Source organism: Rhinoderma darwinii, chromosome 4 (assembly GCF_050947455.1).
Source record: "Rhinoderma darwinii isolate aRhiDar2 chromosome 4, aRhiDar2.hap1, whole genome shotgun sequence".
Taxonomy (NCBI): domain Eukaryota; kingdom Metazoa; phylum Chordata; class Amphibia; order Anura; family Rhinodermatidae; genus Rhinoderma; species Rhinoderma darwinii.
In genome coordinates this window covers 196,069,218-196,086,244 of record NC_134690.1, presented here as the reverse complement: position 1 = coordinate 196,086,244, position 17,027 = coordinate 196,069,218, and the positions used below count along the sequence as shown (strand labels likewise).

The following is a 17,027-nucleotide window of genomic DNA, read 5'->3' as shown; positions in this document are numbered from 1 at the left end:
ATCTATGTTGGTCCAACCCCTAAGAAGCCGCGATCGCTATTGAACGCGGCTTCTAAGGGGTTAATCAGCGGGGACTCCGCGATCGGTCCCCCTGAAGGAGCTGTGGTAACTGCTGTACGAGACAGCAGTTGTCACAGCTCCTGTATGTGTCGGGAGGACGGCCGAAATGGCCGATCCTCCCGGGACGTACTATTGAGTCATGGAGCGTGAACGATGCACTTATCATGACCTAATAGTACATCCAGGAGCGGGAAGGGACATGTAGAAAGTAGCACAAACTTTGTTACGGAACTATTTATGTGAGACGCTTTAGTTGATATGTTAATATTCCCTCAAAGTCTATAGTAGGGGGACATAAGGTATCTTTTTTCTGGTACTCATTTATACACGTTTAGTTTTTTGTTTTTTTATAAAATTAGAGAAAAACTTTCTTTATTGAATGGAGTTTTCTGGGATTTTAATATTGATGACCTATCCCTTGGATAGGCCATCAATATTTAATTGGTGGGCTCCCACTCCCGACACACCCGTTAATCCGCTGAATTAAGGGGTAATGGCGCACTAGCAGTTAATGGCACTTAGTTGCAGTGCCCAATAATATGATGGTATCCGGCACACAATCGAAAGTAAAAACAAGTTTTCTTTATTTCATCTGTTTAAAAGAACAAGCTATAATTTCTAGGAAGGACGCTTGTGCGCTTTGAACTGATGGTTCTTACTCATAGTTATTCTACCTGCTGTCGATGCAGAGCTTTCATCCAAGCACGAATATCATTCAAACTTGATGCCCAGGAACAAGTGCATGGTGTCCGGACCATTATACTTTTTTTGCATATTAGCAGCAGTACCAGACACAGCCACAACCATATTTAGGGCACTGTGCTAGAATAAACAATGAAGGGGCAGCCAAAGATCATTCATTCAGCTGATCGTCGAGGTTGCCAAGAGTCAGACTCCCACTGTTCAAATATTGATGGCCTAATCTAAGGATAGGTCATCAATAATAAATTCCCAGAAAACTCCTTTAAAAAGTTCATGGCTGATGCCAAATTTTACCAAAGATTACTGGTGTTTAAATAGTATTACTAAAAAGTCATTTTTAAGGTAGGAACAACTCTAACACGAAAACTTAAAAAATACCATTAATGTACATTATCTACTGATCAATATTCATTTACTGTGTATATTTTGTTGTACTGAACTTACCAAAAGTCCAGGATATTCAATAAGAGCCGACATTATATAAGCTGTCAGTGTAACTGGACTATAGTTGCCTCCTTGAAGTTGAGTGTTTATTATTCTTCCAGGTTCCCAAAACTCTCCATTTTTCTTCTGATGTATCAGAAGCCATGTAAGGGTATCATGAAGAACCACAGGGTCAACTAATATAAACTGTCGGGCTTTCAAAAAACAACGCAGGACAAAAGCAGACAACCTAAGGAATAGAACAACAAATATTTAATCAGGTGAGGAATTAAACTTTTCTGACCAGCCAAATAACTGTGTACATGTACCACATTCAATAAGCATTGTGCTGTATAATATCATGGTCTTCTTGAATGTTACTGAGTTACTTGTTGGACTACTTTGTGAACAATTTGTCTTCTAGAATCTGACAGTAGTTTAGAGAATTGATTTTTAGTCCGATTGCCATCCAAAAAGGATGATCCCTGTTGATTAGATTAAATGATAACAGCCCACATTATTATCTATACCTCCCCATGCTGGTACCTTACTGTAATATGTGCCCAGTGTTCATTAGTCATCTAGCCACAGGATCATACATGACAACAGTGCACCTAATAGATATCAGGATACTAGAAAATCTCTCTCAAGGCCTGTAACTTCAAGTAATCAAATCTCAGCATGCAAGTAAGATATTTAAGAATGGTGTTAATATTTTATTGTACACTAAAAACTAAAGATGAGCGAATTGATTCTACACGAATGGAACTTGGTTCAAATTTCACCAAAATACATATTTCCCCTTTAAACACTTACACATTTTCCCCTTTAATGTTTCATCCCAAGGTACTGTTGCAGTTAATCACAGGCTGCATCAGTCACACGGGAGAAAACATCACCCATCAGGCCGACAGCACAGACATCAGCTCTAGGAGGAGTGATGCATCAGTATGGGAGACCAGGGGGAGGTGAGTATGGACTTTTCTTTATCCCCCATCTGGTGTCCTTATTGGCAAATCCGGACGAGAGTCCGTACGAAATCAAAAACTATTTGGTGTGGACTTTCAGATAGAATTCCCTGTGATATCCGAGTCCGTTTTGCCTTGGATTAGCAAATCCTACCCGTGTGACCATACCATTAAGGTTCTCATGTCAAAATCCTGAAGGTTGCATCACGATGGTCTTTTATGAGGGAATAGCAAAAGAAGCAAAAATAAACATTTATATATTAATTTAAAAAAAAAATACATTAAAAGTAACACGGCTAAAGAAGTAAAAATATTAAAAACGTACTTTTTTGCTATTTTGTAACTAAAAAGAAAAAAAATCTATATAATATATAATCCAAGAAAATGGCTTTACAAAGATCCCATAGAGACGGATCAAAACGTTGCCTGCCTGGGGTGAATAAACACATCACCTTTTCTCACCATTTTTCCTGGAGTGCTGCCTCTTCATTTTTTTGGGATTACACTAACAAGGGTTCCTAGCCTCAACCTAGGAGGCCTGAACACACTGCTGTCGCTGTGCTGCTATACTCTTTTCCTCTATATAATATATAGATATATCTATATAATATAGAAGATATATAATACTAGAAGAATAAAAAGTAAAATGTTAAAACAGCATGTGCTAAAAATTGCAATTCGGGTAATTAATGATGAAAAAGCCCTGGTCCTTAAAGTGAATGTCAACATTTTAACATTACACCATTTTTAGATCCAACAGTCTGTGTTGATTAATTTCATGATATATCTTTATGTGGTCAAAACTCCAAATCCCCTGCATAGACATGGAGTTATAGAAGCACTACAGCAATTTGTTTTCTGGTCCCCCCCCCCCCCCCCCCCTAGGCTAGGTTAATTTTACCAGTGAGAGATAGATTATATAAAAAAAAAAAAAAAGAAAATCACATAGTCAAAATGATATATATTTATTTGCATTGTGCACAGAGAAATAAGTATTTGATCCCCTACCAAACATTAAGAGGTCAGCCTCCTCCAGACAAGTTACACGCTCCAAATCAACTTGGTGCCTGCATTAAAGACAGCTGTCTTAAATGGTCACCTGTATAAAAGACTCCTGTCCACAAACTCAATTAATCGGTCTGACTCTAACCTCTACAACATGGGCAGGACCAAAGAGCTTTCTAAGGATGTCAGGGACAAGATCATAGACCTGCACAAGGCTGGAATGGGCTACAAAACCATAAGTAAGACGCTGGGTGAGAAGGAGACAACTGTTGGTGCAATAGTAAGAAAATGGAAGACATACAAAATGACTGTCAATCGACATCGATCTGGGGCTCCGTGCAAAATCTCACCTCGTGGGGTATCCTTGATCCTGAGGAAGGTGAGAGCTCAGTCGAAAACTACACGGGGGGAACTTGTTAATGATCTCAAGGCAGCTGGGACCACAGTCACCAAGAAAACCATTGGTAACACATTATGCCGTAATGGATTAAAATCCTGCAGTGCCCGCAAGGTCCCCCTGCTCAAGAAGACACATGTACAGGCCTGTCTGAAGTTTGCAAATGAACATCTGGATGATTCTGAGAGTGATTGGGAGAAGGTGCTGTGGTCAGATGAGACTAAAATTGAGCTCTTTGGCATTAACTCAACTCGCCGTGTTTGGAGGAAGAGAAATGCTGCCTATGACCCAAAGAACACCATCCCCACTGTCAAGCATGGAGGTGGAAACATTATGTTTTGGGGGTGTTTCTCTGCTAAGGGCACAGGACTACTTCACCGCATCAATGGGAGAATGGATGGAGCCATGTACCGTCACATCCTGAGTGACAACCTCCTTCCCTCCACCAGGACATTAAAAATGGCTCATGGCTGGGTCTTCCAGCACGACAATGACCCGAAACATACAGCCAATGCAACAAAGGAGTGGCTCAAAAAGAAGCACATTAAGGTCATGGAGTGGCCTAGCCAGTCTCCAGACCTTAATCCCATCGAAAACTTATGGAGGGAGCTGAAGATCTGAGTTGCCAAGCGACAGCCTCGAAATCTTAATGATTTACAGATGATCTGCAAAGAGGAGTGGGCCAAAATTCCATCTAACATGTGTGCAAACCTCATCATCAACTACTAAAAACGCCTGACTGCTGTGTTTGCCAACAAGGGTTTTGCCACCAAGTATTAAGTCTTCTTTGCCAAAGGGATCAAATACTTATTTCTCTGTGCACAATGCAAATAAATATATATAATTTTGACAATGTAAGTTTCTATTTTTTTTTTTTTATATAATCTATCTCTCACTGGTAATATTAACCTATCCTAAAAATTCTAGACTGTTCATGTCTTTGACAGTGGGCAAACTTACAAAATCAGCAAGGGATCAAATACTTATTTCCTTCACTGTAGGTAAGCCGCTCTCCACCTGGCCGCCGTTGAGTCACGTGACTTTATTCTATTAAAATCCATTAAGGATCCGGAGTCCAGTCTCAATGCAAGTCTGAGACTTACATAGACGCATCACTAGACACTGACTTCCGGTCCCTACAGCAGATGCTGTAAGATTCAGGGAGTCAGAATGGAGATCCAACGTTGGCTAGGGGCAGAGCTGCTACTGGTAATATAAACCCCACGGAAAGCCAATACACATCACTACATTGCATTTAATCACATTTTCAAACAGTGGTGGAGGGGGGTGGAATCGTGGGAATGCTTCTTTAAATGATAAAAATGTGTCTGCCTAGAGGGACCACTAGGAGGGACTTAGGAGCCTATTGCATACTGTTTGATAATTCAGCTAAATTTAAAACAGAATGTTAGCATTTGTTAATCATCTGTCTAATAACTGTACAATCATTCTGTTTCACCCCTCCATCCCAGAGGCTTGATTAATCATTGGTGGGTGTTTTAAAAAAATAAAATAATTAACACTCACGTAGGGGCAATTTTTCAGAGTTGCTGTGGTGAAAGTGTATCGTGAGTGGACAAATGGCACCATTGTGAATAACCAACGTGGAAACTGCAGAGCACCACGTCATTGATGTGGGAGGTGAACGTCAGCTACGAAGGTGTGTGAGGGCCGAAAATGTGGAGCAGCTCACCATGAAAATCAACCAGGGGCTACCAGACGTGTGTCTAAAACAGTTCAGCGAATCCTACTGCGTATGGAGCTCCGAAGCAGACGAATGGTCACTGCTCCTATGTTAACAAAGGTGCATCAGAGAAAAAGGCTTCAATTTGGACGGCAGTATCGGAATCGGATCACCAATGATTGGCAAAGGGTTGCCTTCTCTAACGAGTCACATTTTCTGCTACAGCTCGAACGGGTGGTCGTTGACGTGTCAGGCGAGAAACATCAGAGAACAAACACCCTGCAACTATTGCTGGAAGAACACTGACAATGAGAGAAGGCATTTTCTATTAGCTGGTGGTGATAATAATGTGACCCGACTATGTAGTAATGTTCACGTCCTACTGATTGAGGAAGGATGCACATGCTCAGTTCCACTCTCCAACTGCCACAAGCCAATAGATAATGGCTTCTCTCACTGTCAGTAAAGAATAAAGAAGAAGCTTTTATTTAGAAAAACAGCTTGTATTCTTCAGTTATATAGGGCTGGGCTCTCCCTCTAAAAGTACAAGTAATAGGGGGAATTTGTAAAGCTTCTCCTAGAGAGGAGGCAGAGGCAGCGAAATAGAACAATCTGCCTATACAATGTATGACAGGGAGGGGAAGAAGAAAGGACACGCCCCCTGAGCTGTCAGCCTGAAGAAAATCTATAGAGCAATGAATGGGGAGATCTCTGGATCCATGTAAGATACTGGGCTAGTTCTAGCTTTGTTAGAAAGAGATTGGCATGCACTATATTATGTCTGATTTTCTTTTTCTTTTTTTCATTAATTCTGAAACAATCGCTTTAATTGGGATTTGAGAATATACTGCGTATATTAGAATCCACAGCATTTCCTGTCTGTTGTAGATTGCCTGTAAAAATGCTGCAGATTTCACTTGTAATAAAGCCACAATCAAAATCCACATGTAAATACATATGTCAATACAGCACATTCTTTAAAAATCTCCCCCAATGTGTTTGTGCTGTTTTTTAAATGTAGCTATTTCTTTTTTCTTTTTAAAAACTTCCCTGGGGCGGTTATATTGGAGACACACTCTTCCTTCCTGTAATGTCTGTATATACCGAACAGCAGGGTGTATGCGCGTTATGGTAGCTATTAGATGCTTAGATAATTAACGTACCAGGTACTCCCTGCAGGATCGTCATTTCCAAAGGCACTAAAAGACCCATCTTCTCTTTGATAAATAAGTTCTCTCTGGTAACCTAAACAGCAAAAAAGTGTACAATTAATTGAGCAATATTATTTGAAAGGGTAACTAAACTTTCCAAAATCTTTTGACATGTCATAGTGGCATGTCAGAAGTTTTGATCGGTGGGGCCCCAAGCACTAAGATTCCTACCGATTGCTAAAATGAAGAGGCAGAAGTGCTCGGGTGAGCGCTATACTGCTTTGCTTCTGAGCGGCTTTTTTTGGAAAGCTGAGCAGGTCGTGTACGGTATCAATAAAATCGTTAGAAAGAGGGGGTGACCCCCATCTAACAGCTCATCGCGCCCCCCGCAATGCAATCGCAGGGTGGCGATGGTTGTTATGGCTGCCTAGGGGCCTAATGAAGGCCCCCAGGTCCGCCATCTTTGTGCTCCTATTAAGCCCTGCATCTGGCAGGGCTTAATAGAAGCCTGTCAGAATCACGATATACTGCAATACATTAGTATTGCAGTATATAGTGCAAGCGATCTAATGATCGCTGGTTGAAATCCCCTAGGGGGACTAATAAAAAAAGTAAAAATTAGTCAAATAAAGTTTTTTTTCTATGTAAAAAAAAATTTTTTTATTAAAAGTTCAAAAAATCCCCCTATTCCCATTTCCCCCTAGAGCATAGTAAAAAAAGAAATAAATAAACATAATTGGTATCACCGCATTTGTAAAAGTCTGAAGTATCACAATATATCATTATTTAACCCGAGCGAATGTCGTAAAAAAATCGAATTGTAAACGCCAGAATGTCTATTTTTTGGTCACATCATCTCTCACAAAAAATGAAATAAAAGGTGATCAAAACGTTGCATGTACCCCAAAATGGTATCATTATAAACTACAGCTTATCCCGCAAAAAATAAGCCCTCATACCACTTAAATGACGGAAAATAAAAACGTTATGGCTCTCAGAATTTGGCGACACAAAATAAACTTTATTTTTTACACTTAGGCTTTTGCTTGTAAAAGTAGTAAAATATAAAAAAAACTATACATATTTGATATCGCCGTAATTGTATTGACCCACAGAATAAATTTAACATGTTGTTTTAATTGCACAGTGAATTCCGTAAAAACGAAGCGCAAAAAAACAATGGAGGAATCAATGGTTTTTTCATTTTCTACCCAACAAATAATTTTTTCCCGTTTCCTAGTACATTATATGGCACAATAAATGGTGCTACGAAAAACTAAAACTCGCCCCGCAAATATCAAGCCCTCATAGGACTATATCGACGGAAAAATAAAAAAGTTATGGCTTTTGGATTGTAGGGAGCAAAAAACGAAAATGAAAATCTGAAAAATGGCTGCGGCGGGAAGGGGTTAATATAACTCTCACTGTGTCAATATTAATAAGCATAAAGATACAGAGGGGAATTTACAAAATGTTTAGCCAGTTTTCTAATGTAGAAATGTCCACCGCTCTCACCTCTTTTTTTAAAAGTAGGCTGAGATTAGAAAAAGGTGCATGGCCAACAGCAGCCTAACACATTTACTATAATTTATGGTTTGTAGCATTTTTGTAGTCAGTGACATTCTTTTCAAAACGCAGCGTGCACTGGGAGTGGCGTTCTTTCTGGCATTTTACCCAAAGACTTCTCTATAGGACTTCAAAAACTAAAGCGAAAACAAATGCTTAAGAAGTTCCAAAATAAAAAACGTTGACAAAAATAATTTTCTTATAGAATACGCTTAAAATAAATAGTGTGTGTGTGTGTGTGTGTGTGTGTGTGTGTGTGTGTGTGTGTGTGTTTGAAGAAGGATTTATAGTGCCAAACTTTGCTCCTATTACTTTCTTCAGTCACAAAATTGAACACAGTTAGGGCTTTCACAGGAAGTGAGCTCAGTCCATTGCTCGCTTCTGTCTGCAATGTAGCCTAGAGCTAAATTGGGCTATATTTAGCTATCATTTCTTGTTGTAAAAGTGTATGTGTGTTAAAAACTTATTTCCTCCATTTAGCCTTCCTACATGAATCACTACATAGCGGCGTCTTTAGGGAAGAAATCTAAAATGGCACCGGTAGCTCCTGCTGCGTCTCTTTTAAAACCTCAGAGCCGTTAAACACGTTTTATTAGTAGTGATCTAAATAAATACACTAGCAATGCTGGTGGTAAAATGTGTTACACCAACCAAACTTTTTATTAGTATGGTAGAGTCAAGGAAATCAAGGAAGTCCAACGTGAAAATTGGAAAAATGGAAATGACCTTATACTGATATTCTTATTCTCTTGTTCAGTTGCTTGTGGTTTATAATTATTCTGCTATTGATGTAATGGAAAACAACTGTCCATACACTAAACTTGTGCGTATACATAGCATCCAAACTAAACACGCAGAGTTGCAGTGTAAAGCACGAGGAGAAATCGGCAAAGAGGAAACCATAGCCTGAACCTCCTTGTCAGAAATGAAACAGGTGGAAGAATTGTGACTGAACAGACTACAATTAACACTGTAGATGAGCTCTGTCATAATGGAAAAATAATGCGGCAAAAAGAAGGAAGAAAATATAGAGCAAATGAGAAATACCTAAACCTTTGTTATAGATCATCTTATAGACTACTATTGTACAGATGTAGTCGTCTTTATCTTGATAAATACAGTGTGCACAAGATAAAGATGGCTACAGCCGTACTTCATGCCCAGATGTTGCAAACATGTCAGATGGAGCTTTGCTTAGGCTATACTGTAAGTTAATTATGGGCAATTCCTTGTTTAGCAAAGGGATAACAACAACTAAAGGTAAAACACAGCATAGAATAAGAATACAGAACTTAGTGACCAGCCTATTTTGGGCCATAATGATGGATCGATTCTTTCAATATTTTGATTGTTGGATTTCGAAAGCCATATCTTTTTTATTTATTCATAGACATAGCCATATTTTGCAGAACAAGTTGTATTTTTTTAATGCCACAATTTTAAGATACATATCATTCAATGACTAACTTTTAATAACTTTTTTGGGAAATGGAAAAAAACTGAAATTCTGCATTTTTGCACAATAAAAAATAAAAGTACCGTATTTTTCATACTATCAGAAGCATTTTTTTGTCCTAAAAACTTGCTGTAATCTTCTGGTGCATCTAATAGTCCGAATGCCGGCATTATGGACGTGGCAATACAAAGTATGTGTATTTTTTATTTTTAGTATTTTATTATAGTAAAGCATTTTGTGAGGGGGGAAAAGTAGGTTTTTCATTTTTTTTTTACTTTGGATTTTTATTTATTCAATATTAACTTTTTTAAACAATTTTTTACTTTCTTTTGAGTTCCATTATGGGACATCACTATGCAATCGTTTGATTGCTTTTATAATACACTGCAATACTTCTGTATTGCAGTGTATTATGTCTGTCAGTGTAAAACCTTTCTTAGGCCCCGGGCTGCCATGGAAACCCGGGATCGCTTTGTTGGGGATGCCAATTTGGAGGGATGTAATTATTTAGCTACCGTGGATGCTATTGACCATGGCATCTAAGTGGTTAAACGACCGAGATCAGAGGTAATTCTGATGCAGGCCTTTAGAGCATGAGCCCGGCTGTCTTTAGAAAGCCTGTCAGGCTCTCTAGCCGGCAAGGGACACCCGTGAAGCGTGACTTATAACACAGCGCACTGAAAAGGTGGCACTGTGCCATAAGTACCCTTAATAAACACTGTGAAAAGGCGTTTGGACGGGTATTAAGGGGTAAACTGTCTCATCTGATCGAGGATAGAAATGCAAAAAGGCTGTATAATCTGTAGGGACTTGCAAGGCTTGCATCAAAGCCTTTGAAAAGTACCTGCTAGCAGGACTCAAACTTTGAATCCCATACTGTATAAAATGTACAGTATAGCACTGAAGTTGGGTCCACATATTGCATTTGCACCCTATTTTACACTGTATAGTTACATTTGACGGTTTGTTTACTTGCTAATATATAGCAAATGAAAGTGCCATATTTTGCTTATGTAGGCTAGGGTTCCAAATCGGCATTTGGTTGCCTACAACATTTCTCCTATTGCATCACACAGTAATGGCACCACTAGTGAGTGACCACATGTCACATGCAGCCCTAGCCTTATAAACACTGATATTTAATGACTTTCTATATTTAGTAATCCATCTGCATCAATGTTTGAGTATCAATTACACATTATTGTTTGGTTTTATGCTTGACTAAATACAAAACATTTGTTTTTGAAAGGCACATTATTGAACGTATGTTTGTGATAGTAATAATAAGCAACATAAGTACATTATTCTTATTCTGAAAACATATTTATTGCATTAAGTTCATCAACAAACTGAAATACATCCCTTACTATTTGTTCAGGTCTAGTGAAATCTGGTGGGAAATTGTCAGTTGTAATTTACATGGTTAGACAGCAAAGTGAAAGTCTATGTAGATCAATTCTAATGTACTTTACACTACAAAAAAAAATATATGGATTTTGTAGCCTTGATGCATATGTTTACCAGTTTATATTTTACAATTAGAATTAAATCTACCTAAAATTTGAATAAATTTGTAAATATATTGTATTACTTATTTTGTATTGATCCTGAGTTACAGCATATAGGGAATTTATAAACCTTCCTAAGCCAGTTTTCTGGCGTAGAAAAGTGGCAAAATTTCCCAAAAGCCGCGATTTGCATTCAAAATTGCAACTTTTGGATATTTATGGCGCCCTAGTCACTTTTGCAAAAAGGAGGCATAGCTTCCCAAAAAGGGAAAACTGACATAAGTTATACCAGAAATCTATGCCAGCTCCTAGCCCGCCATGCCCCCTCCCTGATTAGATTAACACCCCCTCCCTTCCACATCCTCATCAGACGATAAAAAAAAAGTATACTCACCTTACCATTCCTCTTCTCCCCTCCGGGTATTACAACCAGAGGGTTGTGTACACACTGGGGTACTCCCACCGGTTTGGCTTAGGGCCACCTCTAAGGGCGTTACAGATCTAGCCATCTTTATCTCGACTTTTAACGCATTAAATACACCGCGACAAGAAACTTCAATATGATATTATTATTAATTTTTATATGACTTTTGTTGTATGATATCACGCTGCAGCAAGTGATCAGAGTCTAGATAAACTTGGCTACATCTGTATCTAAGTAGCCTTCCGGGTCTTCACCCTTTAATCCCTACACAGGGATCTGGTCTTTGCTGCGGTTAGACTACCAGGTCGCTACCTCTTGAGGTGGTCCCGGTGAGAGTAGTGGCTGGCCCAGCGGACCAGGATACTACAGTGTTTCACACCGAGAGTACATTATATATACAAAATTGCCACCGGCAAAAATCCCTATTTTCCAACAATCCCCATTTGTAAAATAACTTTATTATGCTATTATAGCAAACTAACGAACCACATGTATGTTTAAAATTCAAACATACCCTCTGCTGGAGGTTTGTTTACGGACAGTGCCTGTTAGCAAATGTTACAGTTTCAGAAATAGCCGGCGACTGCAGAATGCCAAGCCTAATTGACAGTGCATTATTGAAGACCAGCAGAAAAGCACGTTATTTAAAAAGTAAATTCAAAGCCCCCCCGACATGTTTCGCTACACGAGGCAGCGTCCTCACACCGAGAGTACAGGCACTGGCAGATGGATGTCGATCAGACGACACCGTTCATAATAGACAGGAAGCTTCAGGCATGTCATAGATAGTTGGGGTGCAGACTGACAGTAGACAGCAGAATGCAGACTGAAGGCAGATAACAAGATAGAAACTGGTGGTAAGCAGAAGGATGCAGGCTGACAGCGAATAGCTGGACAACCGATGGTAGCAGACAGCTAGATACAGGCTGGTAGAAGACAGCTGGATACAGGCTGGTAGAAGACAGCTGGATACAGGCTAGTAGAAGACAGCTGGATACAGGCTGATAAAAGATAACTGGATACAGGCTGGTAACCACTGGCGTAGCTATAGGGGTCGCAGCGGTCGCAATTGCGACCGGGCCCCGAAGCCAGGGGGCCCACAGCCCCCCGCACCGCATCAATAAAAATTTACTATAGTAACTCGGGCCGCGGGCCCCTGTTACTATAGTAACAGACTGTACTTACCTTCCTGGTTCCGGATCGCAGCGGAGGTCCTGACGTCAAGCGCTGTGCGCATCGCATGACGTCACAGCGCTATGCGCCGCGCACAGCATCGAGAGGACAGAACTACCGCCGCGGCTGAAGAGGAAGGTAAGATTAGCCCTGACTGGCGGGGTCCGACTCCCGGGACCCGCCAATCAGCTGTTTTGAAGGGGCCGCAGCACTCGTACGAGAGCTGCTCCCCTTCATTCCGGTCACACCGTGAATCGGTGTCGGCGATTCACAGTGTGAGCGAGTAGTGAAATGAAGGCAAACCGCTCTCGTGAGTGTTGTGGCCCCTTCAAAACAGCTGATTGGCGGGTCCCGGGAAACGGACCCCGACACATCAATATTTAGGGACTGCACAACCCCTTTAAGCCTACGATGTAGCAGGCTTAGGGGGCCCATGAGACAGGATCACAGATTGTGTGATACTGTCTGCTGGGCCCTGTATCTAAACCAATCACATGGTAGGCTTAGATACATGGCCCATGTGTGATCCTGTCTGATGGGCCCTGTATATAAGCCTACCACACTGTAGGTTTAGATACAGGGCCCCAGCACACAGTAATCTTATACTGTATAAGATTACTGTCTGCTGGACCTTGTATCTAAGCCTACCTTGTGGTAGGCTTAGATACAGGGTCCCACAGACAGTATCACACATGGGCAGTGTATCTAAGCCTAACACATGTGTTACTAATCGTTTTTTTGTGTTGTTTTCTTACAGGTTCGGTCGTTGGACTACGTCGGATTCCAGGACTACTTCGATGACGGTTTTTTTTTAATTATCAATAAAATGGTTATTGAGGGTTGTGTGTTTTTTTTTTTATTTCAATAAAATATTTTTTCTATGTCTGTTTTTTTTTTAACTATATTACTACCGCCTTAGTAATGGCCGCCGGCTGATTGACAGCATCCATTGCTAAGGCGGGGCTTAGTGTTAGCCGATGCAGAGGCTAACACTAACCCCCTTTATTACCCCGGTACCCACCGCCACCAGGGGTGCTGGGAAGAGCCGGGTACGATCCAGTACTTGGCGGAGGCTGGCAGTATCAGGAGGGGAAAGGCCAGATACAGTGGCCCTTCCCACCCTGGTAATGCTAGGCTGCTGCTGCTTTATTGTATCTGGCTGGTTATGAAAAATGGGGGGGACCCCACGTCATTTAAAAAATAAATAATTGGAAAGAACGATGTCGGGTCCCCCCCCCAATTTTCATAACCAACCATATACAACACAGCAGCAGCAGGCAGCATTACCAGGGTGGTAGGTGCCACTGTTTTGGCCTTTCCCAGCCTAATACTACTAGCCTGCGGCCACCCCGGTGCCTGCCCGTCACTGCAGATGGTCGGGTACTGGTTCGTACCCGGCTCTTCCCGACACCCCTGGTGGCGGTGGGTACCGGGGTAATAATGGGGGTTAGTGTTAGCCCCTGCACCTGCTAACATTAAGCCCCGCCTTAGTAATGGAGGTTGCCAATCAGCCAGCGGCCATTACTAAGGCGGTGATAATAAAGTTTAAAAATATACAAGCACATAGAAAAAATATTTTATTGAAATAAAAAACACAACCCTCATTAACCATTTTATTGAGAATAAAAAAACGCCGTCATTGAAGTCCTCGTATCCGAAGTCCAACAACCGAACCTGTAAAAAAACACAAACACAAAAATAATCCGTAACACATAAAGAAGCAAAATTATTATTCTTACCTTTCCTGGGTCCAGCGCTGGAGCCGCAATGTCAACGTGCTGAGTCCTGTATCTAATCCGATCATGTGTGATACTGTCTGCTGAGCCACTGTATCTAATCCTATTATGTGTGATACTGTCTGCTGGGCCCTATATCTAATCCAATCATGTGTGATACTGTCTGCTGGGCCCTATCTCTAATCCTATCATGTGTGATACTGTCTGCTGAGCCGTGGTATCTAATCCTATCATGTGTGATACTGCCTTCCGAGCCACTGTATCTAATCCGATCATGTGTGATACTGTCTGCTGGGCCCTATATCTAATCCGATCATGTGTGATACTATTTGCTGAGCTACTGTATCTAATCCTATCATGTGTGATACTGTCTGCTCAGCCACTGTATCTAATCCTATCATGTGTGATACTGTCTGCTGTGCCACTGTATCTAATCCTATCATGTGTGATACTGCCTTCTGAGCCACTGTATCTAATCCTATCATGGGTGATACTGTCTGCTCAGCCACTGTATCTAATCCTATCATGTGTGATACTGTCTGCTGAGCCACTGTATCTAATCCTATCATGTGTGATACTGCCTTCTGAGCCACTGTATCTAATCCTATCATGTGTGATACTGTCTGCTCAGCCACTGTATCTAATCCTATCATGTGTGATACTGTCTGCTGAGCCACTGTATCTAATCCTATCATGTGTGATACTGCCTTCTGACCCACTGTATCTAATCCTATCATGGGTGATACTGTCTGCTGAGCCACTGTATCTAATCCTATCATGTGTGATACTGTCTGCTGAGCCACTGTATCTAATCCTATCATGTGTGATACTGTCTGCTGAGCAACTGTACCTAATCCTATCATGTGTGATACTGTCTGCTCAGCCACTGTATCTAATCCTATCATGTGTGATACTGTCTGCTGAGCCACTGTATCTAATCCTATCATGTGTGATACTGCCTTCTGAGCCACTGTATCTAATCCTATCATGGGTGATACTGTCTGCTGAGCCACTGTATCTAATCCTATCATGTGTGATACTGTCTGCTGAGCCACTGTATCTAATCCTATCATGTGTGATACTGTCTGCTGAGCCACTGTATCTAATCCTATCATGTGTGATACTGTCTGCTGAGTCATTGTATCTAATCCTATCAAGTGTGATACTGTCTCCTCAGCCACTGTATCTAATCCTATCATGTGTGATACTGTCTGCTCAGCCACTGTATCTAATCCTATTATGTGTAATACTGTCTGCTGAGCCAATGTATCTAATCCTATCCATAGTTTATAGGGTCGTAGTGCTATAGATATGCTGTCTCCTATACACACATTTTTTGGGGGGCGGACACATATGTATTGGGGCTATTTCCCCTGATATTTTAAGCCCTATGGGTATGTTCACATGGCAGCCTCCGTTACGGCTGAAATTACGGTGCTGTTTTCAGAAGAAAACAGCACCGTAATTTCAGCCGTAAAGGCATGTGCAGGCGTCTTTCACTGTGTCCATTATGGAGTCCATGGAAAACTGCTCCATTTACGTCTGAAGAAGTGACAGGCACTTCTTTGACGAGGGCGTCTTTTTTACGTAAAAAAAATGACCGTTGGCGCAGAACATCGTAAGACCCATTCAAATGAATGGGCAGATGTTTGCCAACACTTTTGAGCCGCATTTTCCAACGTAATTCAATGCTAAAACGCCCGAATTATGTCCGTAAATAGGGTGTGTGAACCCAGCCTTAGTGACGCCCCTGGCTGATAGTGCTGCATTGTTGGGTCACTTAGGAGACCCAGCGATGCATCTGAAAGCTGCGGACCGTCGGCCATGAGGAGTTTGCGGGGGGGGGGAGCCCAATAAGAACTTTTTCATCGGGGCCCATGAGCCTTTAGCTACGCCCCTGCTGGTAACGGATAGCAATAGTGGACTAGGAGACATACAGCGGTGAGCAGGGGAAAACAGCAGACACCAGCGGCCAGGATAGGGAGCAGGTGGAGAAGAAACGAGACCCGCTGTGGGGTACACCAGGTCCTCTCAGGAATATACATTTTTTTGTCTGATGGGGGGCAATTGGATGGTGCACGCCTCTTAATAAATATTTTGCACCTTACTTCTGCAGGGCAGACAGCTAAAACTGGCATATGAAACACCAGTCTTAGTAAAACTGACACTTAATACAATTTAGATGTATTATAGTCCAGAACTGGATTTGCAATCCTGCAGACTTCAACACAGAAATCTCCCAAGATTCTTTGCTGTCTTAACGGGGGAGATTTGTTAAGACTGTGCCAGTCTGAATAAGAAACAAGCAGGAGTAAGTAGCAACAAATTTATTAAGAGGGAAATGCCTCTTACATAAATTTGTCACACCTTCAGATAGTCGTGCACCACTGATTGAAATCTATGCTAGCCAGAAGCTGGCATAGATTTCCACTATAAAATGGAGTAAATTATACCAAATGTGTCAGACCGTGGGTCGCCATGCTCTTTCTGCTAAGCTCTGCCCAATTTTTTAAAGTGGCAAGGGCAGTAGAATGGCCCAAAACTAGCAATTTGCATCTTTTGGGCCATTTGCAACATTTTTATGACAAAAAAAAACTGGCGTAGAAATGTTGTTAGATTCCCTCAATGTCTTTACAGGGCTTTCTCTGGTGATTTGAGTTCTGAGAAGTGGATTTTTTTCAGCAAGCACTGCATACTGATGTTAGATAAGTTAACTCTGCCAGTGCCTTTAAAGGGAACCGGTCACCAGCATTTTACCTATTGAACTCTAGTCA

General features: G+C 41.1%; 1 protein-coding gene across 1 annotated transcript in view; it reads right to left on the bottom strand.

Moving 5' to 3' along the window:
• CD109 (CD109 molecule) overlaps positions 1 to 17,027 on the bottom strand; it is a 203,979-nt gene that overhangs the window by 40,630 nt on the left and 146,322 nt on the right. The window contains exons 24-25 of the mRNA XM_075862035.1: positions 6,403 to 6,484; positions 1,207 to 1,435 (exon numbers count right to left, since the gene is read on the bottom strand). Of these exons, the coding sequence (XP_075718150.1) occupies positions 1,207 to 1,435; positions 6,403 to 6,484 (311 nt within the window). The remainder of the gene's footprint in view (positions 1 to 1,206; positions 1,436 to 6,402; positions 6,485 to 17,027) is intronic.